Below are 12560 nucleotides of genomic sequence, written 5' to 3'. Positions count from 1 at the left end.
TCTTCACAACACATGTTGTGGAAGTGTATCATGGTATGAAAAAAGAAAATTTGTGAGGATCTCAGAAAAAGAGTTGTTGATGCTCATCAGGCTGGAAAGGTAAAAAAAAAAAAAAAATCTCTAAATTGTTTGGACTCCAACAACGAAACTCACGAGCATGGTTACCCTCCCTATGGAGTTCGACTAGTTTTGGGCAGAAATGATAAGGCTTGTAATGTTCTTTTGGTGAAGGCTTAACTTTCAAAGTCACTTCTGCATTGGCCGGGAATTGAACCCGGGCCTCCCGCGTGGCAGGCGAGAATTCTACCACTGAACCACCAATGCTTAGGCTTAATAATTAAAGACTATGCTGCTTCAGCAATTTGGTTTCAGATTTGAAAAGGAAATCCTAAGTAACTTCCTTATTTCAGCAGCAGTCACACACTATATTTCCAGATACTGTATAATATTATAATATCTCCTCTCTGCTCAACACGCATGTAATACAGTCTACAGAACGTAGAGCAGTGTTTTTCAACCACTGTGCCGTGGCACACTAGTGTGTCGTGAGAGATCGTCAGGCGTGCCTTGAGAAATTGTCCAATTTCACGTAGTCTTAAAATTCTTATTTATTAAAATTTATTCATTATTATCTGCAAATAATAAGCCACGGTTGAGTGTCTGTGCTGTAATATAGTGACTGGCAGAGTAATGTAATATTCGTCTAGGTGGCAGTAGGTAATTGCCTCCTACCTTCTTAGAGACAAGAGAATTAGTGACGCATGCAACAGGTCGTGGTGGCAGTGATGGAGAAGTTTTTAAAAGGAAACATGCAAACTCCAAACTGGGCCCTGGACAAGATTGTGACCCAGGTGAAGGGCCTAGTATGAGTGGTGGTAAAAGAAAGCAAAGATGGTGAGCTCGAGCAAAAGTTATCTTTCGTTAGGATTTACGTTCACCAGCGATGAGATGACCCCGACTCCATTATGTTTGGTGTGTGGCGAGAAGCTGTCCAATAGCGCCATGGTGCCAAGCAAGCTTAAACGCTATCTCCAAGCGAAACACCCGTCGCTTCAAAACAAGCCGATGGACTATTTTGTTTGCCTGCGTGAAAACACCGAAACAGGCAACATTAATGAGAAAAAACCACAAAGGTAAATTAGAAAGCCCTCAAAGCTAGTTGCTGAACTTGTAGCTAAATGAAAAAAGTCCCACACTGTGGCAGAGACGTTAATACTACCTGCCTGCAAAGACACTGTCAACAAGATGCTCGGCCCTGACGCAGGTTAAAGACGTATCTAAACTCCCGCTGTCAGATAACACAATCGCCAGACGTACTGATGACATGTCTACAGACATCGAAAGCCATGTTTTGGAAAAGATACGCATCAGTAGGAAATTTGTGTTGCAACTTGATGAGTCTACGGATATTCTCAGCTCTTGGCCAATGTGCGTTTTGTGGATGGAGATGCCATTAGAGAAAACTTCCTATTTTGTAAGGCACTGCCAGAAAAAAACAACAGGAGAGGAAATTTTTTGGGTCACATCAGAATATCTTGACCAGGGAGGACTTACGTGGGAAAATTGCACAAGTGTTTGCACTGATGGAGCTGCAGCCATGGTCGGGCACACCTAAGGCTTCATTAGCAGAGTGAAGGAAAGAAACCCAGATCTTATTGTTACACACGGTTTCTGCACCGTGACCCTTCGTTGCAAAGACTTTACCAGCAGAACTAGTTCCTGTGGTGGATGATGTTGTGCACATAGGGAACTTTGTAAAGACACGACCTTTGAAAAGTCGTATATTTGCACCTTTATGTGAGGAATGTGAGCGAAGCATAAAGCCTTATTGCTCCATACGGAGATCCGATGGTTGTAGCATGACAAGTTGCTGGCCCGTGTGTATGAGCTTAAATTGTTAATAAGTGGAGGAACTTAAAGTGTTTCTGACAAATGAGAGGTCTGATTACTCAAATCTGTTTGCAAGTGATGAGTGGTGTGCAAAGCTGGCATACCTGGCAGATATATTTCATCATCTGAATGAACCGAACACACGGATGCAAGGCCGAAATGAGAACCTGCTTACAAGCATGGATAAAATAAATGGATTCCATTTAAAGGTGCACCTCTGGCAACAACATGTGCAAAGTGCCAACCTTGAGATGTTCCCACTCACAGAGGAACGGCAAGATCACCCTGCTGCACTGTGCGAGGTAATAGGTAAACATCTGAAAACTCTTGAGGAGAAGTTGTCATTTTATTTCTCTTCAGCCTCCACTGAATGCCTTGACTGCTATTGGAAAGGACATGACTTTACAGGAGCAGGAGGAACTAACTGAACTGAAACAAGATCGTGGTTTAAAGCTAAGATTTGCTGAACTTCCTTTGGACAGTTTTTGGTTGACTGCTCCCAAGGAGTTCCCCATTCCGGCCAACAAAGTTTTGACATTGCTCCCATTTTCCACAACATATGTGTGTGAGCTGAGCTTTTCAAGCCTAACTGCTATAAAAACTAAAAACAGAGAGAGACTGAGAGCTGTTGAAGAGCTTCGTGTATGCCTTTCTTCAATTCCTGCCAGGATATCGGCTTTGTGTTCATCTAAACAGGCCCAGGTTTCACACTGAGTGAGTATAAATAAATTGAGAAACTATATTGTAATTATATATACTGTATTAGGCTACAGAATGTCATTCTGTAACATTTTTGGTTGGTGGTGTGCCACAAGATTTTTCCAATGTAAAAAATGTGCCATGGCTCAAAAAAGATTGAAAAACACTGTGTTACACTACACAATTTAAGAAGCTACACTTACTTCTGCTTCCATTTTAACACTTTTCAGTTTTGGAGCAATAATAACAGCAACAACAACAACAACAAAAAGTGTTGGAACAAAATAAATCTTATTTTCCATTCCAGGTTGCAGGTATTCGCGGGTGCATTGCAACACTGTTCCACACACAGATAACTCTTTTGAATGGTTAAATGACTAAAATCAGAAAGCGCCACCAGCATATCTGACAAAGATGACTCATGAACCAATTCTTTAATCACTAGCTGAAAACGACGTATTGAATTTACACAAACGCCAAATAACAAATACAAAATTCTACTTTCTCATGAATATGGTATAGTGCATTGCTTAATCAGCAGTTTTTCTTAGAAAGACAAGATATTTAAATCGAATGAATTTAATGAAACCACACATCAAGCTGTCTTTTCTAACAGAACATTAAATTTAGCATTAGCTCCCAGTTCCAGAAAGTTCTAGCCAGACATTCAGGGGGAAAGAATCAGAACAAAATGTAAAATAAAAAAAGTAGTGAAAGATGAAAGTGAAGGAATAAACGAGGGTTTGTGTCTTAAAAGTTGGTCTTAAATGTTGAGTAATTAAAAACTAAAAAAAAAGCTGTGAGATTCAGCGTTTGTCACAACGATGCCAAACGCTCTCCCGACTATTTCTTTGGGATTGTTCCCAAACTGAGAAATCAAGGTTCTTCAGTCATGCTTCCCCCACAATCAAGCTTTGGAGTTGACTCCATATTCACAACGACTATAGAGTCGACTCCAAAGCTTGATTCCTTTGAATCGACTCTATTCTCATTACCTGGTATCTACGAATTGACACCAGGTATTAGGAATCGCCCTGTTAATCATGATAATGATCCTATGTACTTAATACTGTGGGTCGTTCCCCTAACCTTTAATTCGAGATTTGTGCTGAATCGATTCTTGGAACAGACTCACTCAGTGTTGCAATCGATTTCAGAATATTAGCAAGGGTTTGAATCGTTATCATTTCCCCTGCTTCCATTTGTAGGAAGCTGCCTTAATCACGATGAACCCAGGCTACGCAGGCAGGACCGAGCTCCGGGACAACCTGGAGGCTGCTTCAGATCCGTCTCCATGATTGTGCCCGACCACGCCGTCATCGCAGAGGTGTGCTCGGGTGCCGTCATTCATTACGTTATGTAATGAACGCAATAACGGATGTATTCTGGCGTGTTACAGAACCGTTTCACGTTGTCTTTTTTGCTGTAGGTGGACTTGTGAGCTGAGGGCTTCAAGTCCAGTGAGACTCTGGCGAAGAAGATGATTCAGCTGTATAAGCTGTGCAGCAAGCAGCTTTCCCGGCAGGACCACTACGACTTCAGCATGAGAGTCGTCAACTCTGTTATCGTCATGGCCGGGTATGTCCGTCTACGAACAGGGTGAACATATTAGGTTAGATTAGATTCATACGCTGTTTTTTCTAAATTGTTAATTAAAACTATCTATAAATGTAACAGATGTCTTGCTGGAATAAATCGAGCGTGTGTGTGTGTGTGTTCCAGGTCTCTGATGCGAGAGAACCCACACCTGAGTGAGAATGTGGTGTTGATTAGAGCGCTACGATACTCCAACCTGCCCAAGTTACTCAAGGATGATGCAGAACTTAAAATAAAATAAATTGATAAATAGTAAAGAACGCCAAAGCTTACATATGGAGTATCAAAGGTCATTATCACAGGATCACTGGAATCAGGCACTAGGAGGAAATTCCAGGACAAATTAGGAAATACAATTAACTGACATTTGCAAATTCTTTGCAACTAAAAAGCTGTAATTATATACTATATAACTTTTTTTAAAGCATTTAAAGTATATAACATTAGCACCTTGTAATGTTATACCAGATGAAAAGTAAAGAATCCTGGAACATCTGAACATCCATAATCTGAAAATCTTGAACCTAGTGTCAATCGAGTCAATCCAATCCTTCTTGTGTGCGTTTAGCGGTATTCTGTCGGACCTCTTTCCTGGTGTGGGCGTCCCCGAGCATGACTACGGCGCGCTTCAGTCGAACATCGAGGCAGCTCTATGCGCCCGCTCCCTGCAGCCCGTCTCCAGCATGACCGCCAAGGTGATCCAGCTGTACGAGACCACGCTGGTGCACCAGGGCGTCTTGCTGGTGGGCCCTACAAGAGGCGGTAAGACCACAGCGTACCGTGCCCTCGCTGACGCACTGCGCACCCTCCACGAGACAGAGGGCTGCGAGGTGAATCCCTTCTACAAGCCCATCGAGACCGACGTGCTCAACCCACAGTCAGTAAGTTTGGACGAGCTGTATGGTGAAGACGACCCTCTCACACTGGAGTGTAGTGCCATCAAACCGTCCCTCGGCAGTGACATCGCCGACACGCACAAGTGGGTGGTGAGTGACGTACCTGTGGACGTGCCTGTGGATTGAGAAAATCACCGCCGTGTTGGACAACAACAAGACACTCTGTCTGGCTAACGGTGAAAGGATCAAGCTCACACCTTCTACACACATGTTATTCGAGGTGTTACCCATCAGACACAGATAGCATCGGTCCTAAAAACCATCACAAACAAGCACAAGCATGTCATTTCCAAGAAGATTTTTTTTTTTTTTTTTACATTAAACATGTTCCTGATGGAAAGGTCACACACAAACGTATCTTTAAGACTTCACTCTTTCACACGCCTATAATGAGCGATAAACGCATTCGAAGCATGTTATAAAGCCTCCGTAATGCATTACGCATAGTATTTAAATAAATATTATTATAATAACATGCACTACACTACATGCACTACACTTATGCATTATGAATTCTTAACGTATTGTTAACACGTCTTTACTGTGAGCGGGATGATGACCAGACGCAGGCAGGCTCCCGGGTACTCATATCCGTAGACGTACTGATACAGAGCCATTCTGGCCACGCACTTATCCAGATCCACGTCCCAGTATTAGCACAGCTGCTTCTGCCACTCAAAGTTACTGCTCGAGTCCACCTACGTGAACACATACACAAAGACATGTGATATATATACGATCTCATTGTATACGAATTGGGCATTCTCACTGATGATATAGCGTGGATAGTTTATAATGAGTGTGTTCATACTGTATAAACCTGGGAACTGATTTGCATATGCACTGCTGTTAGAGCTGCAGTTATTTTTAAAAGATTTATTAACAGCTTCTGACCAATCAGATCTGACCACATCCATGATTCCCTTCGCTCTGAAGAGAAGGTGTGTAGCTGTCTGTACCCTTTCATTGACGAGCTCCGTGACGATGTCTCTGGCGTGGACATCCACAGTAATGAGAGCTGTGATGATGCTCTGATGTATTTTGGGTAAGTTACCCTGAAACAGAGTGGCCAACACATTCAGCCTCTGTATAAACACACACACACACACACGCACAGAGTAATACCCGTACATTACCACATATTACACCATTCACCATTATGTCATGTAATCAGAGAAGGAAATCTGAACTACAGTTCCCAGCAGCCACTGCATCACAATCACATGACCACCTGCACCTGGATCACATTCCTGGTAAGCACTTGTGTATTTAGCCACAGTTTTCACTGCACTCTTTGTCTCACGTTTGTCTTTCTTTACCTTTGTCCCTGGTGCTGTGTTTTTCTCTTTGTTTTATGTTTAGTCTTTGCCACAGTATTTTGCCCCAATGTCAGTGTCTTTTGTATTTTGTTTAGTTCTTTATAAAACTTGAAAAATCTGCACTTGTATCCATCTCAATCTCCATATCGTGACACAAAAATATAAATATAATATAATATTATATATAAAATGTGTGTGGGGGTATATATTAATAGAGAGAAAGGCATTTCTTCTCAGGGGAGAGGGGAGTAATCAATAGGAAGAAGGATCTGAGAGGGAACATGGACAAAATTAATGGAACTTTTCCTGGTTCGGCCCTAAATTTGGGCCAGATTAAATTTCATCTGTACAAGTTGGACAATAGGGATGGGGAACATAGATCCAGTACCTTTAAACCCAATTAAAACTTCTATTCCAACCATTAAAACCATTTTTTATCTTGAAATCTAGGAGCTTACCCAAACAATAAACTCTAATCACCTAATTTTTAACCAATAAAAACTCCTTTTTCCAATGTTGAAACTTAGGGGCCAACCCTAACCCTGAACTTAACCATCAGAAACAAATATGTTCTCTAAACTGATCCTCCAACCCCCAATAGTTAACCTCACCTAGAACGTCTTACATTTAGACAGATTTTTTTTTAAAGTCTTTAATTTATTTATTCATTTTCATATGGTTCATTTACATGTGATTCATTTACGTTGATTCATTTTCATGTGATTCATTTTCATGAGATTCATGAAAATTATTTTTTTTTAAAGTGGCAGAATTCATTTTTAACACAATATATAGATTTAAAAATGATATAATTTATTTTCCATTTTTTTATACAACTGATATTTTCTCATAGAATGTTAAATACATATAGAGGAATATATACAGAATGAAGGACAAGGTTTTGTGCCTGTGCCACCTCCCACACCAATGAGTGTTGGGTTGAGTCATCCCCTAACCTAACCCTGCCTGAGCCTTTTTATTAAAGGTGTTTAATTTAGTTTGATGTGGTTTAGTTTGTTAGAATGTGAATTTATCCGTTATATGTAGGCTAGCTAACTGCGTAGTTAACTAACGTTAGTCAGCTGACAAGAAAAATATCAGACTTTTCCTCATCCCTGCCTGTCCAAACCCTGCCTCCTCTACATCAGATGCCCACGATGTTGAGACCAACTCGACCAGTGAAAGTTCCCAAGTGACATTTGAGTCATCCCAGCCCGTTTCAATCGGTGTGCAATCTTTTACAGATGATGACAGCCAAGCGCAGCGAGTTGAGTCTTCTCCCGTCCCTGCGGCTCTCATCCCGACAAGACAGTTTAAATCAGCTTGGCTACAAGAGTTCGCCTGGTTACGTTATGACAAAGGGAAAATGTACTGCACCTTTTGTGCTAAAGCAGGACAAGATATTGCTGGTAAAACAGAGTTCATTACCAGTTCGAGTCATTTTAAAAAAGAAACCGTAAAGAAGCATGGAGACAGTACAAAACATGAGACCGCCAGGGATTGTGTCATTGCTAGGTCTGCCCCTCGTGCCACCCCAATCGTGAAAGCAGTGCAACGTGCTAGTGATAAAGTCACTGAAAAAGAGATGAGGGAATTGAAAATAAAATTCAATGCAGCCTACATGACTCTGAGCCTGAATAAGTAGGAATTGAATAAAAAAGTGGAAAAAAAAGAAACAAATGACTGCACATTTAAGTATTTACGATAATATGATTCAAGTATGGGGGCAGCACTGCTACTGTTGGGCCCTTGAGCAAGCCCCTTAACCCTCTTCTACTCCAGGGGCGCTGTATCATGGCTGACCCTGTGCTCTGACCCCAACTTCATACAACCGGGATATGCAAAGAAAGAATTTCATTGTGCTGTAATGTATATGTGATCAATAAAGACTCATTATTATTATTATTATTATTATTATTATTATTATTATAATATGACGTACTGAACATTGCACATATTGCACACTGTGTCTACTACTTTTATCTACTATCCACAGTCCAAAGGCTGTGGAGCTAGAAGGCTACGTGTGGGAATGACAAAAGATTTTTAAAATAAAATAAAAAATGTATCAATACATGAAAATTAGGATTACACAATGTAGTTTGAGGTTTACATGAATAAGCAGAAATGTAATCATGCTTATCTTTCTATAGCACAAATGAAAAGCCCTCTCTAGAAGAGCAGATTTGTCAAATGAAACTTTTTACTTCTTATCCACTGCTACAGTAACTAAAGAGTAGATATTCAAAATTACACTGCTAAATATGACTAGCGGTAGCTACGTGTACTAGTGCAAAATAGTCCATCAAATGTATTAGCAGGTGTAGCCTATACACGAGTCCACTATCGGTCAATATCGCAACTGAGAACATGCCCCAAATTCATTGCTTTAGTAGAATTTAATGGTAAGTGAAATGATAATCACATTGTAATGTCCTTAGTATTTGTTCAGTCTACAGGTCCTCTAACACTCTGTTAAATGAATAAATGTAAATGTACTATGACGTAAATTTTGTTTTAAATCAATTAATTCAGAAATTACACACAATGTTAAGTTGATGTAATTATCAACATTATTATGTCAACACAACTCATCAAAATAATGTGTACAACTTTAAATATTTAATTAATTCAATAAATTAGAATTTTTATCTTGCAACCACACATTAAATTTAGATTGTGGGGGTTTGTTTTGTATAGCTCCTCTGTTAGAAAATACACAATGGTTGAATGTGAACATAAATGAGCAGAATGTAAGCTTGTGAAATAAATTAAACTTTATTGATTGCACTTTTGAGAAATTGGCATGACTTTGAATGAAAATTTACTGAAATAAATACTCTAAAACATTGATATACCCGAAGAAATGTTCCAAAAAAAAAAAAAGTTTTTACATACCTTCTAAATAGGTCCCTTTAGGAGGTAAACGTTTTAAAGACGGTGTTTTATAAGAAACGCGCGTATTACATGCCTTCTAAACCTAACCATTTAGGATGATAAAATAAAAATTTCTACAGTCCTTCAAGGCTGTATGATGTCGTTGTTCTCTTTTACTGAAAGAAAGCTCAAAACCATCGGTGTTATTTGTTGTGGAGACTGAAGTGACAATATGCCTGAAGAAAATGAAAATATGTATTACATATCCTACCTTCTAACCAGGTTAATTTAAGGGTGAAAAACCTTTTTAAAGACGGTGTTTTAGAAAAGAGTCGTGCATTTTGTTTAAACTATAAAACGAGATTTCAGAAAATGGTCCGCCAACGAGGATACTTACACAGAACTGTCGCTAAATACATAAGCTTTCGTCTATGCTTTGAACATCCCGTGTCCCAGCAGTACATTTATGACCTCTGGTGACCATGTGGGTGTGCGGGGGTGTGTGTGTGTGAGAGAGAGACACACAGGTGTTCTTTTGGGGGTTTTGCTGACCAGAATTCTTACAAATGTGTTTGTTAACGAATTAAAGGGAGTCGTGTGTCTCAGTGTTAAAATAATGGTTAAGACGTTGTGGTTAAAACACAGAAGAAACTCTGCCAACTATCTGCTACAAATGTCTGCTCCGAGAAATCCTAATACCCTTAGAAGATTGCTGTGTATTCACCAACAAGAGGACCTGTTGAAATGAGAGAGGACTCTGACTTTTGCTACAAAAAAAAAAATAAAAAAACCAAGAGGATAGATTGACAAATTATTAATGAAGGTAATGTAAAGACGTTGTTGTTTTAACCCTGAGCAGGGCGTCAACAACTCCAAAGATCCTGTCTTAAGTCCGAGGGTTTAGTTAGGAGGTAGAAAACATTTAAAGACGGTGTTTTAAAAGAAACAAGTGTTTCATCCTTAATGGTAAAAAAGAAAAAATGGTTGTACTCCAATATGAAATAAAACGGCGGAGACACACTGAGTACACTTCTGTTCCACAGTCTATAAGAATCCCAAAACTTCATGTAGTGTGGAAAAATATGATACACCCTCTGTGACCCTGTTACTTAGGTTTAAACATTATTATTTTTGTGATGGCAGCAAGACAAAATGGTTGTGCATTTTGTATGTGGTGATTTTAGAATTAGGGCCCCAAATGTCAATTATGATTTGTGTATGGCTTCGTCAGGCAAAGATCACGATGGTATGGAAAGAGTATACAAGAGTAATTGGGGTGATCTAATGCTTAGGACTTGTACAGTACTTCAACTCGGGAACGTCCCACCATGGCGTTCAGAGAGGCGTTATCTAAGGTACACGTATATATAATATAGATCAGATCTATATTAGAAGGCGGTGTGGTATAAAGTGAATCAGCAATAAAGTTCTCAGCTTGAGTTGTTTTGTTTGCGTGTAAAGTATACAGACAGAGGATATTTCACTGAGGTTATGTTAATGAAAAGGCTGTGCCTATTGTACAGGATTGTTGTGATTGTCGTGCAGCTCTTGTAAGATGCGGTAAGGAAATTTGTGAAATACAAACACAAAGAAGTGGTGGTTGCTTCGGATTAAGAAGAAAAAAATCTGCCAAATTGATACGAGTGTAATATAAACAAATGTTTGTGATGCCTGTGAAAGTCTTTCAAAAGTGAATCTGTAGGTAGTTTCCCTTCTGAAGACTGGAGCGAGTAAACAGTCCCTCAGCAACTGCAGAGTTTTTGTGGAGTGTGTGTACATTTTTGGACCAGTGTGGTCCCTCTCTCAGATTGTTATGCAGTTCCTCCGGTGTAAACTATAACACGTATAGTTTATAACAAGTATAGTTTACACACGTTAAGACTTAACAATCCTTGCTATTCAGTAGACCGTGTGCCAATAATCAATTCCTCAACGTATTCACACTGTTTAACACGCACAACAAAAAAAAAAAAATCAATGAGTGTTCTTTTTGTACTCGGGAGCAGCAGGCGAGTCTTGGGTGGCAGGTGCGTTGTGCGTTAGCAGAGGGCTTGAGTGTGTAGATGGATCCAAAATGGTGGCTGATTTTCTGTATTATTAGGGAGCTCATCATGGTCAGGTTTGTCCGGATTGGACAGGAGCACATTTCAGCAGGTGAGGACGCCACGCTGAAGGTGATCCGTGTACAGGAGCAGTAAGGAGGGATAGATGTTGCAGAGGGATAGATTCCGCCAGTTTCTTATCGATGGAGGAATTCGAGGACGCTGCACGAGTCGCTCTGTAGAAGTGCTCGTCTCTTTGACCTGATTTTCCTGCATTGTAGGGAGCCGTGGTGGATGTGATGTGTATTTGGAAGTACAAGATTGAGATTTTCCTGGTTCAGAAGCTGTATGTCCAATATCTGACTAGGTTTAGACTCGCCAGGTAGCGCATAGGGGTTCGGAATGAGGGCTTGGTTTTCTTCAGGCTCCCTCTCTTCTTCCTGAGGTTCGGCTCGGACTTCTCCTCAGGGACCGATGGGTACTGGACCATAATGGTGGGTTTCTGGCGGAGGTCTTGGTGTGTATGAGGCTCGGTGGCCATGATGGTGCGAGCACTGTGCATTCTCTGAGGGAGTTTGGGGCCGGGCTCGCCGTGCTCCTTCTTCCAGCGCTTCAGCTGCGTGCGTTGCTCACGTTCCACGTCCTGTGCCGATACCTGCAACTCCAGAACCTACAGCAAAAATCAGTCACAAAAATGAACTGGAATAGAATGTCATTCTACTGTACTTAATGTGTTAGAATGGGCTTCATTACAACGTCATGTAAAAGACGATGATAAATATTTATGAACGCTAATTTTGTAGAAATACGAAGGTGATGATGGATAAAACATGCTTGATCACCATGGCATGGACTCGCATAGTTACAGTAATGACAGGAAATGTTACAGTAGTGAGAGACCCATCATCATCATCCTCCTCCTCCTTCTCTCTGTTGTGTTACCTGGAGCACGAAGAAGCCCTCCTGCATGTATCTAGGCTCAATCGCTCTGAGGACCTCCATGGTCTCATACTGACCCGGACAGGCCTTGAGCTTATCCCGAGTACCCAGCATGGACGTCAACACCACCAAACCCACACAGAATATCATTTTCACTCCTACACAAAGAAAGAATGAGAGAGAGAATCAACACAGAAAGAAAAGAAGGACAAGTGTGTGTTTGTGTCTGACCGTCACACAGGAACATGTCCCACACTCTGAGGACCGAGGCCCAGGGCAGAGTTCTGGAGAAGGCGCACATG

General features: G+C 40.7%; 2 protein-coding genes and 1 non-coding gene across 4 annotated transcripts; 1 reads left to right on the top strand and 2 right to left on the bottom strand.

The window, feature by feature from the left end:
* Positions 1-253: 253 nt before the first annotated feature.
* trnag-gcc (transfer RNA glycine (anticodon GCC)) lies at positions 254-324 on the bottom strand. The gene has a single exon. It is a non-coding gene; the product is annotated as a tRNA-Gly (tRNA).
* Positions 325-2213: 1889 nt separating this feature from the next.
* Positions 2214-5555, top strand: LOC128630454 (dynein axonemal heavy chain 6-like). 2 transcript variants are annotated; one of them, XM_053678945.1, is made up of 3 exons: positions 2214-2604; positions 3798-4201; positions 4312-5555. In XM_053678945.1, exon 3 carries the CDS (start codon positions 4869-4871, stop codon positions 5205-5207), a length of 339 nt encoding a protein of 112 aa, XP_053534920.1. In that variant the 5' UTR covers positions 2214-2604; positions 3798-4201; positions 4312-4868; the 3' UTR covers positions 5208-5555. The 2 variants fall into 2 exon arrangements, with proteins under 2 accessions (XP_053534920.1, XP_053534921.1); XM_053678946.1 differs by lacking the exon at positions 2214-2604 and having other exon boundaries at positions 3667-4201.
* Positions 5556-11656: 6101 nt separating this feature from the next.
* LOC128630372 (TBC1 domain family member 10A-like) lies at positions 11657-12559 on the bottom strand. Its single transcript, XM_053678837.1, has 3 exons — positions 12490-12559; positions 12262-12416; positions 11657-11989 (listed from the first exon to the last, which is right to left on the bottom strand). The coding sequence occupies exons 1-3, from the start codon at positions 12557-12559 to the stop codon at positions 11657-11659; spliced, it is 558 nt and encodes a 185-aa protein (XP_053534812.1).
* Position 12560: the final 1 nt, after the last annotated feature.

Source organism: Ictalurus punctatus, unplaced genomic scaffold, assembly GCF_001660625.3.
Source record: "Ictalurus punctatus breed USDA103 unplaced genomic scaffold, Coco_2.0 Super-Scaffold_100056, whole genome shotgun sequence".
NCBI lineage: Eukaryota > Metazoa > Chordata > Actinopteri > Siluriformes > Ictaluridae > Ictalurus > Ictalurus punctatus.
The sequence above is the reverse complement of the archived record's forward strand: the minus strand, read 5'-3'. Positions and strand labels throughout refer to the sequence as shown.

Excerpts from the sequence above, each read along its gene's own strand:
- LOC128630454 (XM_053678945.1), top strand. The coding sequence starts at position 4,869 with ATGACCGCCAAGGTGATCCAGCTGTACGAGACCACGCTGGTGCACCAG.
- LOC128630372 (XM_053678837.1), bottom strand. The coding sequence starts at position 12,559 with ATGTGCGCCTTCTCCAGAACTCTGCCCTGGGCCTCGGTCCTCAGAGTG. Across the intron at positions 12,417-12,489 it reads GGACATGTTCCTGTGTGACG|GAGTGAAAATGATATTCTGT; the intron begins GTCAGACACAAA and ends TTCTTTGTGTAG. Across the intron at positions 11,990-12,261 it reads AGGGCTTCTTCGTGCTCCAG|GTTCTGGAGTTGCAGGTATC; the intron begins GTAACACAACAG and ends TTTTTGCTGTAG.